The 16929-nt window shown below is 37.5% G+C and overlaps 1 protein-coding gene across 1 annotated transcript in view; it reads left to right on the forward strand.

The window, feature by feature from the left end:
- DNAH12 (dynein axonemal heavy chain 12) overlaps positions 1-16929 on the forward strand; it is a gene marked incomplete at its 3' end in the record, with an annotated part of 226000 nt that overhangs the window by 9136 nt on the left and 199935 nt on the right. The window contains exons 3-4 of the mRNA XM_079713687.1: positions 13641-13722; positions 13913-13939. Coding sequence (XP_079569813.1) covers positions 13641-13722; positions 13913-13939 — 109 coding nt within the window. The remainder of the gene's footprint in view (positions 1-13640; positions 13723-13912; positions 13940-16929) is intronic.

Raw genomic sequence — 16929 nt, forward strand, 5'->3', positions numbered from 1 at the left:
TGTGAACAAAGAAGAAAAAGGGAAATCTCTCCCAGCAGCCTCAGGATCAGCGGATAAAATCTCCACAATCAACTTGATGTACCCAGCATCTGTGGAATTCCTGAATAGACCACGAATCATCCCAAATTGAGGAGGTGGACTTTGGGAGCAATGATATGTATATATTTTTCCCTTTTTCTCTTTTTGTGAGTGTGTATGTGCATGCTTCTGTGTGTGATTTTGTCTCTATAGCTTTGCTTTGACCATTTGTCCAAGGGTTCTGGCTGTCCATTTTTTTACTTAAAAATTTTTTTCTTCATAATTATTTTTTATTTTAATAACTATATTTTATTTTATTTTACGTTATTTTATTTTATCTTCTACATTCCTTCCTTCCTTCCTTCCTTTCTTTCTTTCTTTTCTTTCTTTCCTCCCTTTTATTCTGAGCCATGTGGATGACAGGCTCTTGGTGCTCCAGCCAGGCATCAGGGCTGCGCCTCTGACGTGGGACAGCCAAGTTCAGGACACGCGTCCACAAGAGACCTCCCAGCTCCATGTAATATCAAATGGCTAAACGCTCCCAGAGATCTCCATCTCAACGCCAAGACCCAGCTCCACTCAACGACCAGGAAGCTACAGTGCTGGACACCTTATACCAAACAACTAGCATGACATGAACACAACCCCATCCATTAGCAGAGAGGCTGCCTAAAATCATAATAATGCCACAGACACCCCAAAACACACCACCAGACGTGGACCTGCCCACCAGAAAGGCAAGATCCAGTTTCATCCACCAGAACACAGGCACTAGTCCCCTCCACCAGGAAGCCTACACAACCCACTGAACCAAACTTAGCCACTGGGGACAGACACCAAAAACAACGGGAACTACGAACCTGCAGCCTGCGAAAAGGAGACCCCAAACATAGTAAGTTAAGCAGAATGAGAAGAGAGAGAAACAGCAGATGAAGGAGCAAGGCAAAAACCCAACAGACCTCACAAATGAAGAGTAAATAGGCAGTCTACCTGAAAAATAATTCAGAATAATGATAGTAAAGATGATCCAAAATCTTGGAAATAGAATGGAGAAAATACAAGAAATGTTTAACAAGAACTTAGAAGAACTAAAAAGCAAACAAACAGTGATGAACAACACAATAAATGAAATTAAAAATTCTCTAGAAGGAATCAATAGCAGAATAACTGAGGCAGAAGAACAGATAAGTGACCTGGAAGATAAAATAGTGGAAATAACTACTGGAGAGCAGAATAAAGAAAAAAGAATGAAAAGAATTGAGGAGAGTCTCAAGCCCTCTGGGACAACGTGAAATGCACCAACATTCGAATTATAGGGGTCCTAGAAGAAGAAGAGAAAAAGAAAGGGACTGAGAAAATATCTGAAGAGATTATAGTTGAAAACTTCGCTAATATGGGAAAGGAAATAGTTAATCAACTCCAGGAAGCACAGAGAGTCCCATACAGGATAAATCCAAGGAGAAACATGCCAAGACACATATTAATCAAACTATCAAAAATTAAATACAAAGAAAAAATATTAAAAGCAGCAAGGGAAAAACAACAAGTAACACAAAAGGGAATCCCCATAAGATTAACAGCTGATCTTTCAGCAGAAACTCTGCAAGCCAGAAGGGAGTGGCAGGACATATTTAAAGTGATGAAGGAGAAAAACTTACAACCAAGATTACTCTACCCAGCAAGGATCTCATTCAGATTTGATGGAGAAAGTAAAACCTTTAGAGACAAGCAAATTCTAAGAGAATCCAGAACCACCAAACCAGCTTTACAACAAATGCTAAAGGAACTTCTCTAGGCAGGAAACACAAGAGAAGGAAAAGACCTACAATAACAAACCCAAAACAATCAAGGAAATGGTAATAGGAACATAAATATAGATAACTACCTTAAATGTAAATGGATTAAATGCTCCAACCAAAAGACATAGACTGCCTGAATGGATACAAAAACAAGACCCGTATATATGCTGTCTACAAGAGACCCACTTCAGACCTAGGGACACATACAGACTGAAAGTGAGGGAATGGAAAAAGAAATTCCATGCAAATGGAAATGAAAAGAAAGCTGGAGTAGCAATTCTCATATCAGACAAAACAGACTTTAAAACAAAGACTATTACAAAAAACAAAGAAGGACACTACATAATGATCAAGGGATCAATCCATGAAGAAGATATAAACATTGTAAATATTTATGCACCCAACATAGGAGCACCTCAATACATAAAGCAAAGACTAACAGCCATAAAAGGGAAAATCGACAGTAACACATCATAGTAGGAGACTTTAACACCCCACTTTCACCAATGGATAGATCCTCCAAAATGAAAATAAATAAGGAAACACAAGCTTCAAATGATACATTAAACAAGATGGACTTAATTGGTATTTATAGGACATTCCATCCAAAAACAACAGATTACACATTCATCTCAAGTGCTCATGGAACATTCTCCAGGATAGATCATATCTTGGGTCACAAATCAAGCCTTGGTAAATTTAAGAAAATTGAAATCGTATCAAGGATCTTTCCCCACCACAATGCTGTGAGACTGTATATCAATTACAGGAAAAAATCTGTAAAAAATGCAAACACATGGAGGCTAAACAATACACTACTTAATAACCAAGAGATCACTGAAGAAATCAAAGAGTAAATGAAAAAATACCTAGAAACAAATGACAATGAATACACGACCACCCAAAAACTATGGGCTGCTGCAAAAGCAGTTCTAGGAGGGAAGTTTATAGCAATACAGTCCTACCTTAAGAAACAAGAAACATCTCAAATAAACAACCTAACTTTACACCTAAAGTAATTCGAGAAAGAAGAACAAAAAAAAACCCCCAAAGTTACCAGAAGGAAAGAAATCATAAAGATCAGATCAGAAATAAATGAAAAAGAAATGAAGGAAATGATAGCAAAGATCAATAAAACAAAAAGCTGGTTCTTTGAGAAGATAAACGAAATTGATAAAACATAAGACTCATCAAAAAAAAAGGGACAAGACTCAAATCAATAGAATTAGAAATGAAAAAGGAGAAGTAAAAACTGACACTGCAGAAATACAAAGGATCATGAGAGATTACTACAAGCAACTATATGCCAATAAAATGCACAACCTGGAAGAAATGGACAAATTCTTAGAAATGCACAACCTCCCGAGACTGAACCAGGAAGAAACAGAAAATATGAACAGACCAATCAGAAGCACTGAAATTGAAACTGTGATTAAAAATCTTCCAACAAACAAAAGCCCAGGACCAGATGTCTTCACAGGCGAATTCTATCAAACATTTAGAGAAGAGCTAACACCTATCCTTCTCAAACTCCTCCAAAATATAGCAGAGGAGGAACACTGCCAAACTCATTCTACGAGGCCACCATCACCCTGATACCAAAAACAGACAGAGATGTCACAGAGAAAGAAAACTACAGGCCAATAATACTGATCAACATAGATGCAAAAATCCTCAACAAAATACTAGCAAACAGAATCCAACAGCACATTAAAAGGATCATACACCATGAAAAACTGGGGTTTATCCCAGGAATGCAAGGATTCTTCACTATATGCAAATCAATCAATGTAATACACCATACTAACAAATTGAGAAAAACCATATGGTCATCTCAATAGATGCAGAGAAAGCTTTTGACAAAATTCAACACCCATTTATGAAAAAAACCCTCCAAACAGTAGGCATAGAGGGAACTTTCCTCAACATAATAAAGGCCATATATGACAAACCCACAGCCAACATCATCCTCAATGGTGAAAAACTGAAACCATTTCCTCTAAGATCAGGAACAAGACAGGGATGTCCACTCTCACTGCTATTATTCAACATAGTTTTGGAAGTCCTAGCCACAGCAATCAGAGAAGAAAAAGAAATAAAAGGAATACAAATAGGAAAAGAAGAAGTAAAACTGTCACTGTTTGCAGATGACATGATACTATACATAGAGAATCCTAAAGATGCCACCAGAAAACTACTAGTGCTAATCAATGAATTTGGTAAAGTTGCAGGTTACAAAATTAATGCACAGAAATCTCTTGCATTGCTATATACTAATGATGAAAAATCTGAAAGTGAAATTAAGAAAACACTCCCATTTACCACTGCAACAAAAAGAATAAAATATCTAGGAATAAACCTACCTAAGGAGACAAACGACCTGTGTGAAGAAAACTATAAGACACTGATGAAAGAAATTAAAGATGATACAAATAGATGGAGAGATATACCATGTTCTTGGATTTGAAGAATCAGCATTGTGAAAATGACTCTAGTACCCAAAGCAATCTACAGATTCAATACAATCCCTATCAAACTACCACTGGCATTTTTCACAGAACTAGAACAAAAAATTTCACAATTTGTATGGAAACACAAAAGACCCCGAATAGCCAAAGCAATCTTGAGACAGAAAAATGGAGCTGGAGGAGTCAGGCTCCCTGACTTCAGACTATATACTACAAAGCTACAGTAATCAAGACAGTATGGTACTGGCACAAATATACAATGGAGAAAAGACAGCCTCTTCAATGATTGGTGCTGGGAAAACTGGACAGCTACATGTAAAAGAATGAAATTAGAACACTCCGTAACACCATACACAAAAATAAACTCCAAATGGATTAAAGACCTAAATGTAAGGCCAGACAGTGTCAAACTGTTAGAGGAAAACATAGGCAGAAAACACTATGACATAAATCACAGCAAGATCCTTTTTGACCCACCTCCTAGAGAAATGAAAATAAAAACAAAATTAAACGTTTAAATGGGACCTATTGAAACTTAAAAGCTTTTGCATAACAAAGGAAACCATAAACAAGACGAAAAGACAACTCTCAGAATGGGAGAAAATATTTGCAAATGAAGCAACTGACAAAGGATTAATCTCCACAATTTACAAGCAGCTCATGCAGCTCAATATCAAAAAAAATAACCCAATCCAAAAATGGGCAGAAGACTTAAATAGACATTTCTCCAAAGAAGATATACAGACTGCCAACAAACACATGAAAGAATGTTCAACATCATTAATCATTAGAGAAATGCAAATCAAAACTACAAGGAGATATCATCTCACTTCGGTCAGAATGGCCATCATCAAAAAATCTACAAACAATAAATGCTGGGGAGGGTGTGGAAAAAAGGGAACCCTCTTGCACTGTTGGTGGGAATGTAAATTGATACAGCCACTATGGAGAACAGTATGGAGGTTCCTTAAAAAACTAAAAATAGAATTACCATATGACCCAGCAATCCCACTACTGGGTATATACCCTGAGAAAACCATAATTCAAAAAGAGTCATGTACCACAATGTTCATTGCAGCTCTGTTTACAATAGCCAGGACATGGAAGCAACCTAAGTGTCCACTGACAGATGAATGGATAAAGAAGGTGTGCCACATATATACAATGAAATATTATTCTGCCATAAAAAGAAACGAAATTGAGTTATTTGTAGTGGGGTGGATGGACCTAGAGTCTGTCATACAAAGTGAAGTAAGTCAGAAAGAGAAAAACAAATACTATATGCTAACATATATATATGGAATCTAAACAACAAAAAAAAGGTCATGAAGAACTTAGGGGCAAGATGGGAATAAAGACACAGACCTACTAGAGAATGGACTTGAGGATACAGGGAGGGTGAAGGGTAAGCTGGGACAAAGTGAGAGAGTGGCATGGACATATATACACTACCAAACGTATAATAGATAGCTAGTGGGAAGCAGCTGCATAGCCCATGGAGATCAGCTCGGTGCTTTGTGACCACCTAGAGGGGTGGGAAAGGGAAAGTGGGAGGGAGGGTGATGCAAGAGGGAAGAGATATGGGGACATATGTATATGTATAACTGATTCACTTTGTTATAAAGCGGAAACTAACACACCATTGTAAAGCAATTATAGTCCAATAAAGATGTTAAAAAAAAAAGGTACAGATGTTAAAAAAAAAAAAAAAAACCTCATTGTAGTTTTGATTTGCATTTCTCTGATAATTAGTGACGTTGAACATCTTTTCATGTGCTTCTTGGCCATCTGTATGTCTTCCTTGGTGAAATGTTTATTTAGGTCTTCCACCCATTTTTCAATTGGATTTTTTGTTTTTTTGATATTGAGCTCCATGAGCTGTTTGTATATTTTGGAGATTAATCCTTTGTCTGTTGTTTCATTTGCAAATATTTTCTCCCATTCTTTTTTTTTAATAATTTAATTTTTTTATTAGTTTCTGCTTTATAACAAAGTGAATCAGTCATACATATACATCTGTTCCCACATCTCTTTCCTCATGCATCTCCCTCCCTCCCACCCTCCCCATCCCACTCCTCCAGGCGGTCACAAAGCACCCAGCTGATCTCCCTGTGCTCTGCGGCTGCTTCCCACTATCTATCTACCTTACGTTTGGTAGTGTATATATGTCCATGCCTCTCTTTCGCTTTGTCACAGCTTACCCTTCCCCCCCCCCATATCCTCAACTCCATTCTCAAGTAGGTCTGTGTCTTTATTTCCGTTTTACCCCTAAGTTCTTCATGACATTTTTTTTTAATTCCATATATATGTGTTAGCATACGGTATTTGTCTTTCTCTTTCTGACTTACTTCACTCTGTATGACAGACTCTAGGTCTATCCACCTCATTACAAATAGCTCAGTTTCGTTTCTTTTTATGGCTGAGTAATATTCCATTGTATATATGTGCCACATCTTCTTTATCCATTCATCCGATGATGGACACTTAGGTTGTTTCCATCTCCGGACTATTGTGAATAGAGCTGCAATGAACATTTTGGTACATGTCTCTTTTTGAATTATGGTTTTCTCAGGGTATATGCCTAGTAGTGGGATTGCTGGGTCATATGGTAATTCTATTTTTAGTTTTTTAAGGAACCTCCATACTGTTCTCCATAGTGGCTGTACCAATTCACATTCCCACCAGCAGTGCAAGAGTGTTCCCTTTTCTCCACACCCTCTCCAGCATTTATTGTTTCTAGATTTCTTGATGATGGCCATTCTGACTGGTGTGAGATGATATCTCATTGTAGTTTTGATTTGCATTTCTCTAATGATTAATGATGTTGAGCATTCTTTCATGTGTTTGTTGGCAGTCTGTATATCTTCTTTGGAGAAATGCCTATTTAAGTCTTCTGCCCATTTTTGGATTGGGTTGGTTGTTTTTTTGCTATTGAGCTGCATGAGCTGCTTATAAATTTTGGAGATTAATCCTTTGTCAGTTGCTTCATTTGCAAATATTTTCTCCCATTCTGAGGGTTGTCTTTTGGTCTTGTTTATGGTTTCCTTTGCTGTGCAAAAGCTTTGAAGTTTCATTAGGTCCCATTTGTTTATCTTTGTTTTTATTTCCATTTCTCTAGGAGGTGGGTCCAAAAGTATCTTGCTGTGATTTATGTCATAGAGTGTTCTGCCTATGTTTTCCTCTAAGAGTTTGATAGTTTCTGGCCTTACATTTAGGTCTTTAATCCATTTTGAGCTTATTTTTGTGTATGGTGTTAGGGAGTGATCTAATCTCATACTTTTACATGTCCCTGTCCAGTTTTCCCAGCACCACTTATTGAAGAGGCTGTCCTTTCTCCACTGTACATTCCTGCCTCCTTTATCAAAGATAAGTTGACCATATGTGTGTGGGTTTATCTCTGGGCTTTCTATCCTGTTCCATTGATCTATCTTTCTGTTTTTGTGCCAGTACCACACTGTCTTGATCACTGTAGCTTTGTAGTATAGTCTGAAGTCAGGGAGCCTGATTCCTCCAGCTCCGTTTTTCGTTCTCAAGATTGCTTTGGCTATTCGGGGTCTTTTGTTTTTCCAAACAAATTTTGAAATTTTTTGTTCTAGTTCTGTGAAAAATGCCAGTGGTAGTTTGATAGGGATTGCATTGAATCTGTAGATTGCTTTGGGTAGTAGAGTCATTTTCACAATATTGATTCTTCCAATCCAGGAGCATGGTATATCTCTCCATCTACTTGTATCATCTTTAATTTCTTTCATCAGTGTCTTATAATTTTCTGCATACAGGTCTTTTGTCTCCTTAGGTAGGTTTATTCCTAGATATTTTATTCTTTTTGTTGCAGTGGTAAATGGGAGTGTTTTCTTGATTTCATTTTCAGATTTTTCATCATTAGTGTACAGGAATGCCAGAGATTTCTGTGCATTAATTTTGTATCCTGCTACTTTACCAAATTCATTGATTAGCTCTAGTAGTTTTCTGGTAGCATCTTTAGGATTCTCTATGTATAGTATCATGTCATCTGCAAACAGTGACAGCTTTACTTCTTCTTTTCCAATTTGGATTCCTTTTATTTCCTTTTCTTCTCTGATTGCTGAGGCTAAAACTTCCAAAACTAGGTTGAATAAGAGTGGTGAGAGTGGGCAGCCTTGTCTTGTTCCTGATCTTAGTGGAAATGGTTTCAGTTTTTCACCATTGAGGACAATGTTGGCTGTAGGTTTGTCATATATGGCCTTTATTATGTTGAGGAAAGTTCCCTCTGTGCCTACTGTTTGGAGGGTTTTTATCATAAATGTGTGTTGAATTTTGTCGAAAGCTTTCTCTGCATCTATTGAGATGATCATATGGTTTTTCTCCTTCAGTTTGTTAATATGGTGTATCACATTGATTGATTTGCGTATATTGAAGAATCCTTGCATTCCTGGAATAAACCCCACTTGATCATGGTGTATGATCCTTTTAATGTGCTGTTGGATTCTGTTTGCTAATATTTTGTTGAGGATTTTTGCATCTATGTTGATCAGTATTATTGGCCTGTAGTTTTCTTTCTTTGTGACATCCTTGCCTGGTTTTGGTATCAAGGTGATGGTGGCCTCGTAGAATGAGTTTGGGAGTGTTCCTTCCTCTGAAATTGTTTGGAAGAGTTTGAGAAGGATGGGTGTTAGCTCTTCTCTAAATGTTTTTCTCCAATTCTGAGGGTTGTCTTTTGGTCTTGTTGATGGTTTCCTTTGCTGTGCAAAAGCTTTTAAGACCCACTTGTTTATTTTTGTTTTTATTTCTGTTACTCTAGAAGGTGGGTCAAAAAAGATCTTGCTGAGGCTTCCCAGGTGGCGCAGTGGTTGAGAGTCCGCCTGCCAATGCAGGGGACACGGGTTCGTAACCCGGTCCAGGAAGATCCCACATAACACGGAGCAGCTGGGCCCGTGAGCCATGGCCGCTGAGCCTACGCATCGGAGCCTGTGCTCCACAGCGGGAGAGGCCACAACAGTGAGAGGCCCGCATACCACACACACAAAAAGAATCTTCCTGTGGTTTATGTCAAAGAGTGTTTTTCCTATATTTTCCTCTAAGAGTTTTATAGTGTCTGGTCTTATTAAGTCTTTAATCCATTTGGAGTTTATTTTTGTGTATGGTGTTAGGGAGTATTCTAATTTCATTCCTTTACATGTAGCTGTCCAGTTTTCCCAGCACCACTTATTGAAGAGGCTGTCTTTTCTCCATTGTATGTTTTTGCGTCCTTTGTCATAAATTAGGTGCCCATATGTGCATGGGTTTATCTCTGGGCATTCTATCTTGTACCATTGACCTATATTTCTGTTTTGTGCTAGTACCATAGTGTCTTGATTACTGTAGCTTTGTGGTATAGTTTGAAGTCAGGGAGCCTGATTCCTCCAACTCCATTTTTCTTTCTCAAGATTGCTTTGGCTATTTGGGGTCTTTTGTGTTTCCATGCAAAATGTAAAATTTTTTGTTCTACTTCTGTGAAGAATGCCATTGGTAGTTTGATAGGGATTGCATTGAATCTATAGATTGCTTTGGGTAGTATAGTCATTTTCACAATGTTGATTCTTCCAATCCAAGAACATGGTATATTCTCCGTCTATTTATGTCATCTTTGATTTTTTTCATCAGTGTTTTATAGTTTTCTGAGTACAAGTCTTTTGCCACCTTAGGCAGGTTTATTCCTAGGTTTTTTATTCTTTTTGTTACAGTGGTAAATGGGAGTGTTTCCTTATTTTCTCTTCCTGATTTTTCGTTGTTGGTGTATAGGAATGCCAGAGATTTCTGTGACTTAATTTTGAATACTGAAACCTTACCAAATTCATTTATTAGTTGTAGTAGTTTTCTGGTGGCATCTTTAGGATTATCTATGTATAGTATCACATCATCAGCAAACAGTGACAGTCTTACTTCTTCTTTTCCAATTTGGATTCCCTTTGTTTCTTTTTCTTCTCTGATTGCTGTGGCTAGGATTTCCAAAGCTATGTTGAAGAGAGTGGCGATAGTGGACATCCTTGTCTTGTTCCTGATCTTAGGGGAAATGCTTTCAGTTTTTCACCATTGAGTATGATGCTCTCTGTGGGTTTGTCATATATGGCCTTTATTATGTTGAGGTAGGTTCCCCCATGCCCATTTTCTGCAGAATTTTTATCATAAATGGGTGTTGAAAGCTTTTTCTGCATCTATTGAGATGATCATATGGTTTTTATTCCTTTATTTGTTAATGTGGTGTATCACATTGACTTATTTGCGTATATTGAAAAATCCTTGCATCCCTGGGATAAATCCCACTTGATCATGGTGTATGATCCTTTTAATGTGTTGTTGGATTCTGTTTGCTAGTATTTTGTTCAGGATTTTTGCATCTATGTTCATCAGTGATATTGGTCTTTAATCTTTTTTTTGATATCTTCTTCTGGTTTTGGTATTAGGGTGATGGTGGCTTTGTAGAACGAATCTGGGAGTGTTTCTCCCTCTGCAATTTTTTGGAAGAGTTTGAGAAGGATCGGTGTTAGCTCTCCTCTAAATATTTGATAGAATTCACCTGTGAAGACATCTGGTCCTGGACTTTTGTTTGTTGTAAGATTTTAAATTATGGTTTCAATTTCATTACTTGTGATAGGTTTGTTTATATTTTCTAATTTTTCCTGGTCAGTCTTGGAAAATTGTACCTTTCCAAGAGTTTGTCCATTTCTTCATGGTAGTCCATTTTATTGGCATATAGTTTTTCATAGTAGTGTCTTATAATCCTTTGTATTTCTGCAGTGTCAGTTGTGATTTCTCCTGTTTCATTTCCAATTTTATTGATTTGCGTCCTCTACCTTTTTTTCTTGATGAGACTGGCTAAGGGTTTATTAATTTTATTTATCTTCTCAAAGAACCAGCTTTTAGTTTTATTGATGTTTGCTATTGTTTTCTTCATTTCTATTTCATTTATTTCTGCTCTGATCTTTAAGATGTCTTTCCTTCTACTGACTTTGGGTTTTCTTTGTTCTTCTTTCTCTAGTTGTTTTAAGTGTAGGGTTAGATTGTTTATTTGAGATTTTTCTTTTTTCCTGAGGTGAGATTATATTGCTATAAACTTCCCTCTTAAAACTGCTTTTGCTGCGTCCCATAGGTTTTGTGTCATCGTGTTTTCATTTTGATTTAGTCAGGCTTAGTAAGGCACAACAGGGAAATGAGGCTACTCATAAAAGCTAATTCAGTCTTAGTCTCTTTTAATAAATGAAGAATGTCTAGAATGTGGGAGAGAAAATTTTCACCCTCCATTGGTCAAGCAACATCTGGAATTCTGGGGTCACACTGTAAGAGGGATGTTGCTAAACTATTACAGCTACCAAGGAGAGTGAGGAATTTTGAAACTACCTATTTTGAAAGGAACAGATTTGCTTAATGGGGAGGAGTTTAGACAGGCCTGGTTCATATCCCATCTCTACAGCTTATTAATGTGAATTTGGCAAGTCAGGTAACTTTACTTACCCTCATCTTCCTATCTGTAAGATGGGGATAATATTATAATAGTGGTTACCTCTTAGGATTTCTGTGAGAGTTAAATGAGATCCATGCATATAAAGATCTTAAGCCAATGCCTAGAACATCATAAACTCACCATAAATGGTAACTTTTATTGACAGGAATGGTCAAAGGAACTGGATAGGTATTACTAAGTTTTGGAAGGGTAACAAAGAAGAGGAATATGACTTTTTTATATAGCTCCAGAGAATAGAATTTAAAAGGATACAACTCAAGAAATTTATTTCTAAGAATATGATCTAGCTGACAATAAATTGAGCTACCTCAGAAAGTGATGAGTGTCATCTCCCCTCACCCATCCTGGGGTACAACTTGAAATTTTTGAGAGTATTCATGCATTAAGTAAAGTACTGAACTAGATATGCAGAATCTTTTCCAAATCCACTATTCTGATCATTCATTCTACAGATGTTTATTGACCTTGATGGACACTATCTAAGTGCTATGGATGGAGCAGTGAGCAAAACAGACATGATCTTTGTCTTTATGGCATTTACTAGTTTATGCTTTTATGGTTCTGGTGGCCATCCTTTCCTTCAAATTCCTTTTAGTTATCCTTTTGCCTCTGACCATGTCTCCTTTGCCTCCTTCAGTTGTTCTTCCTCATTCCTGTCACGCTTGGCATCCTTCAATCTTCTTTCTTAAGTCTCTTTTCTTTCCCTTGTATACTTTCTGCTTTGGCCGTCTCTTCTAGTGTATTCAGCCTTTACAAACTGGTAGATTTGTCTTCCTAAAAATTTTCTCATGCTTAAAAACTCTTAGTGGCTCCCCATTGTCTACTAATAAAAAAGCTTGCTATTTGAGACCCTTAGCTAGATATTCCAGTCCACTTCTCCAAACTTATCTCCATCTGGTTCCATAACTTCTGGGCAGATTGGACAACTCCTTATTTTCAATTTTTGCCTTTGATTGTTCCCTTGTCTTCCTGTTTCTTAGGGTCTTTATCTTTTCAGATCCATCTGCTCAGGAAAGCCACATCTCCAACTGAGATCCTCTTCTTCATTTCAAGCTTATTGCAAATGCTAACTTGTTCACATAACCTTCAAAGATACCTTCAGGTGGAAGTGAACTTGTCCCTCCTTTGAACCATCAGGGTCCCATACTTTTTATATGGCACTCTGATCTTATCTTCCTACCCTTTCAGTTTATAAATTCCTTGAAACTTGTTGCTGCCATGTTTTAATAAAACCTAGTAGGGTATCTTGCAGAATATAAACATTCAGTAAGTATTTGGTGACAGATGAACAGATTATACGATGATATAATTTTATTTAAAGAAGAAATTATATTTTATGGATGATAAATTCCTACATTCACAACTGTTTATTGAGCACCTACTATGTACCAGGTACTATTCTGAGCATTGGGATAAGGCAATGAATAAAACGGTCTACAACATATAGTATGTCAAATGGTGGTAAGTACTATGAAACAAGGAAGTGAGGATAAAAGGGATGGACAGCGAAGGAAGTGCTACTTAATATAAGGGGTAAGGGAAGTCTTCTCTGACACTGTAGCATTTGAACAGAGATAACACATACATAAGGGCCCACATGCATCAGGATTAACTTAAAAATTGTCATGTTATAATTGAACATTATTGATTATTAATTATAGTCTCCTTTTATATTATGTATGAATAATTTGAATATTAGGACTCATTGATAATGGCAATTGAGATTTATTTCTTACAGAAAATTCAGTAAGATAAAGAACTCTCGAATATCTCTTCTTCAAGTATAGTTGAAAAAAATGTTCAAATTGTAATGTTTTAATAATATATCTTAATGTTATATTCAAGAGAGTCATACATTTTTCTAACTATAAATTTCAGAATTGAAGGAGCCAAAAGAAATTTAGACAGAACATTGGATAAAAGAACACCTTCATCACCAGAGCCAGATTATCCTCCAACTGTAGGTTTATATTTTCTCTTTAAAAAGTATATCTTTATACTATTTTAAATCAGTCTCAATGTAACTAGTATTTTTTAAAGAATAATACATATATTTAAAACTATTTATATTCTTGATTTAAAAAATTTTTTAATTACTTTAAAAATTTTCTTCTTGATTTAATTATGTCTTGTTTGTTCGCTTTTGACAGATGACCAGTGAAATTAAAAAGAAAGGAGTGAGTTCAATTTTTTATATTTCTTGCTTTTGAAAATGTTCAAACAAATTGTTACAGAGTAGCTCCTTCTAAGACCACCTGCTAAATTCCATCCTAGAGAAGAAAGAAATTTAGAAACAGATTATTTTCTCTGCCAAAGGAACAAGCGTGCCATGATGACAACACAGGTTTTATTTATTTATTTATTTATTTTTGGCTGCATTGGGTCTTCATTGCTGCACATGGGCTTTATCTAGTTGCAGAGAGCAGGGGCTACTCTTTGTTGCAGTGCGTGGCTTCTTATTGTGGTGGCTTCTCTTGTTGCAGAGCTTGGGCTCTAGGCACACAGGCTTCAGTAGTTGTGGCACACAGGCTCCGTAGTTGTGGCTCGCGGGCTCTAGAGCACAGGCTCAGTAGTAGTGGTGCATGGGCTTAGTTGCTCCGCAGCATGTAGGATCTTCCTGGACCAGGGCTCGAACCCGTGTCCCCTGCATTAGCAGGCGGATTCTTAACCACTGAGCCACCAGGGAAGACCTGACAAAACAGGTTTTAAGAGTTACATTTTTGTTGCTATTCATTATTTGAGGATTAATTGTAAACATTTTTGTTTTTATTCCAAAGAACTGAAAAAAATATTCAAAGTGGTAGTTATAAAGGAAAATGCATCTCCCTTTTCATTGTCTTGATGTTGATATAATGATGACTGCTTATTTTGAATCCATTGTGTGCTACCCACATGCTAGATGATAGAGATTAAAAAAAAAAAAAGGACACTGACCGCATGAGTGACAACATGGGACTGTGATGTGATTGTTGGAAAGATGAAAACATGTAAAATTTCCTTAACAGCAAAGGATATGGAAAGTTATGGAGCTGGTTACACAAAAGAAGAATTTATGCAGCATGTTACCACATGGGGGTACAGGCTTTCCAGAGCTCTTGAATTTCCCTAACGGGATAGGGAGCTAAGGATACCTTCCTACTGACTGCGGATCTTTGGAAGAACCTCATTTTAGCTAATCCAAGGTTTTTGTCTTTTTATTTTTATTTTTTTATTTTTTATTATTTATTTATTTTTTATTTATTTATTTTTTTTTGCGGTACGCAGGCCTTTCACCGCCGTGGCCTCTCCCATTGCGGAGCACAGGCTCCGGACATGCAGGCTCAGCGGCCGTGGCTCATGGGCCCAGCTGCTCTGTGGCATGTGGGATACTCCTGGACCAGGGCATGAACCCATGTCCCCCGCGTAGGCAGGCGGACTCTCAACCACTGCACCACCAGGGAAGCCCTTTTGTCTTTTTAAAATACTCCTCCTCCTCCTCCTCCCTCTGCTTCCCAACTTTTCCGGAGACTTTGGCTGTGGATTTGCCTCATTACTAGATGTAAGAACTGATATAAAACAACCCCAAAACATTTATAAATATTTAATGTGAGGCTGGGTGAACTGCAAGATATTTTTATGTGTATGTGTTTAGCATCCTCATTCTTCCCCCATAGTTTTTGCCTTTAGTGTCTTACAATCTAAAATAGGTAGCTGGGTATGAAACAGTAATTCACTCTTAAACCCATTGCCCTGGCAATCTGGCTTCTAGGAACTCCACCACTTCATCATTAATGTCACCAATGACCACTAGTTGCCAAACCCAAGGGATATTTTTTCAATATTTCTCTCACTAGACCTTCAACTGACTTTTAAAAACTTTTTACTTTTAAATAATTGAACACATGTATCAGTAGAACAGAATAGATGACTCAGAAATAGACACACTCAGCTACAGCCAACTGATTTTTTTTTTTTTTTTTTTTTTTTTTGCGGTACGCAGGCCTCTCACTGTTGTGGCCTCTCCCGTTGTGGAGCACAGGCTCCCGATGCGCAGGCTCAGCGGCCATGGCTCACGGGCCCAGCCGCTCCGTGGCATGTGGGATCTTCCCAGACCGGGGCACGAACCCGTGTCCCCTGCATCGGCAGGCGGACTTCCAACCGCTGTGCCACCAGGGAAGCCCCAGCCGACTGATTTTTGACAAAGATGCAAAAATCAGTTCAATGGAAAAAGGATAATCTTTTCAACAAATGTGGTGGAGCATTAGGACAACCATAAAGTAACAAAAGAAATAAACAACAAAACCCCCAAACGTCAGCCTGAACTTTGCATCTTGTACAAAAATTAACTAAAAATTGATCATAGATTTAAATGGAAAACCAAACTATTTAGAAACTTCTGGAAGAAAATCTAGGACTTGGCCAAGAATTCTTAGATGTGACATCAAAAGCACAATCCATATTAAGGACCTAAATGTAAGATTGGAAACCATAAAACTCCTAGAAGATAACATAGGCAGAATACTTTTTGACATAAATTGTAGGAATATTTTTTTTTGGATCGGTCTCCTAAGGCAAAGAAAGCAAAAATAAATGAATGGGACGTAATTAAACTTGAAAGCTTTTGCACAGCAAAACCATCCACAAAATGAAAAGACAACCTACTGAATGAGAGAAAATATTTGCAAATCATATGACTGATAAAGGGTTAGTATCCAAGGTATATAAACAGCTCATACAACTAACTTAATGTCAAAAAAACAAACAACCCAATTAAAAAATGGGCAGAAGACCTGAATAGACATTTTTCCAAAGAAGATATACAGATGACTAACAAGCACATGAAAAGATGCTCAACATTCATTTATCATTCATTCATCAGAGAAATGCAAACAAAAACCACAATGAGATATCACCTCACACCTGTCAAAATGGCTACCATCAAAAAGACCACAGAGGCAGCCACTCCCATGGGCAAATGCCTAGGGGCTGCTCCTGCCCTGCGCTCCCTCCCTCTGCCTTTCACTTCCCAGCTCCCAAGATCTTGGAAGCTTTGAAGCTCAGCAAAGAAGGGAAATCCATTGAGAACAGTCTGTGAAGTGTCAAGCAATATCCAGATATCACCTGCACTCTGCTGGTCCCCTGCCTAAACCCGGAATTCTTCCACCGAGTGAATGGTCCTGGGTCCCAC

The sequence above is a fragment of the Hyperoodon ampullatus genome, assembly GCF_949752795.1.
Source record: "Hyperoodon ampullatus genome assembly, chromosome: 10".
Classification (NCBI taxonomy): domain Eukaryota; kingdom Metazoa; phylum Chordata; class Mammalia; order Artiodactyla; family Ziphiidae; genus Hyperoodon; species Hyperoodon ampullatus.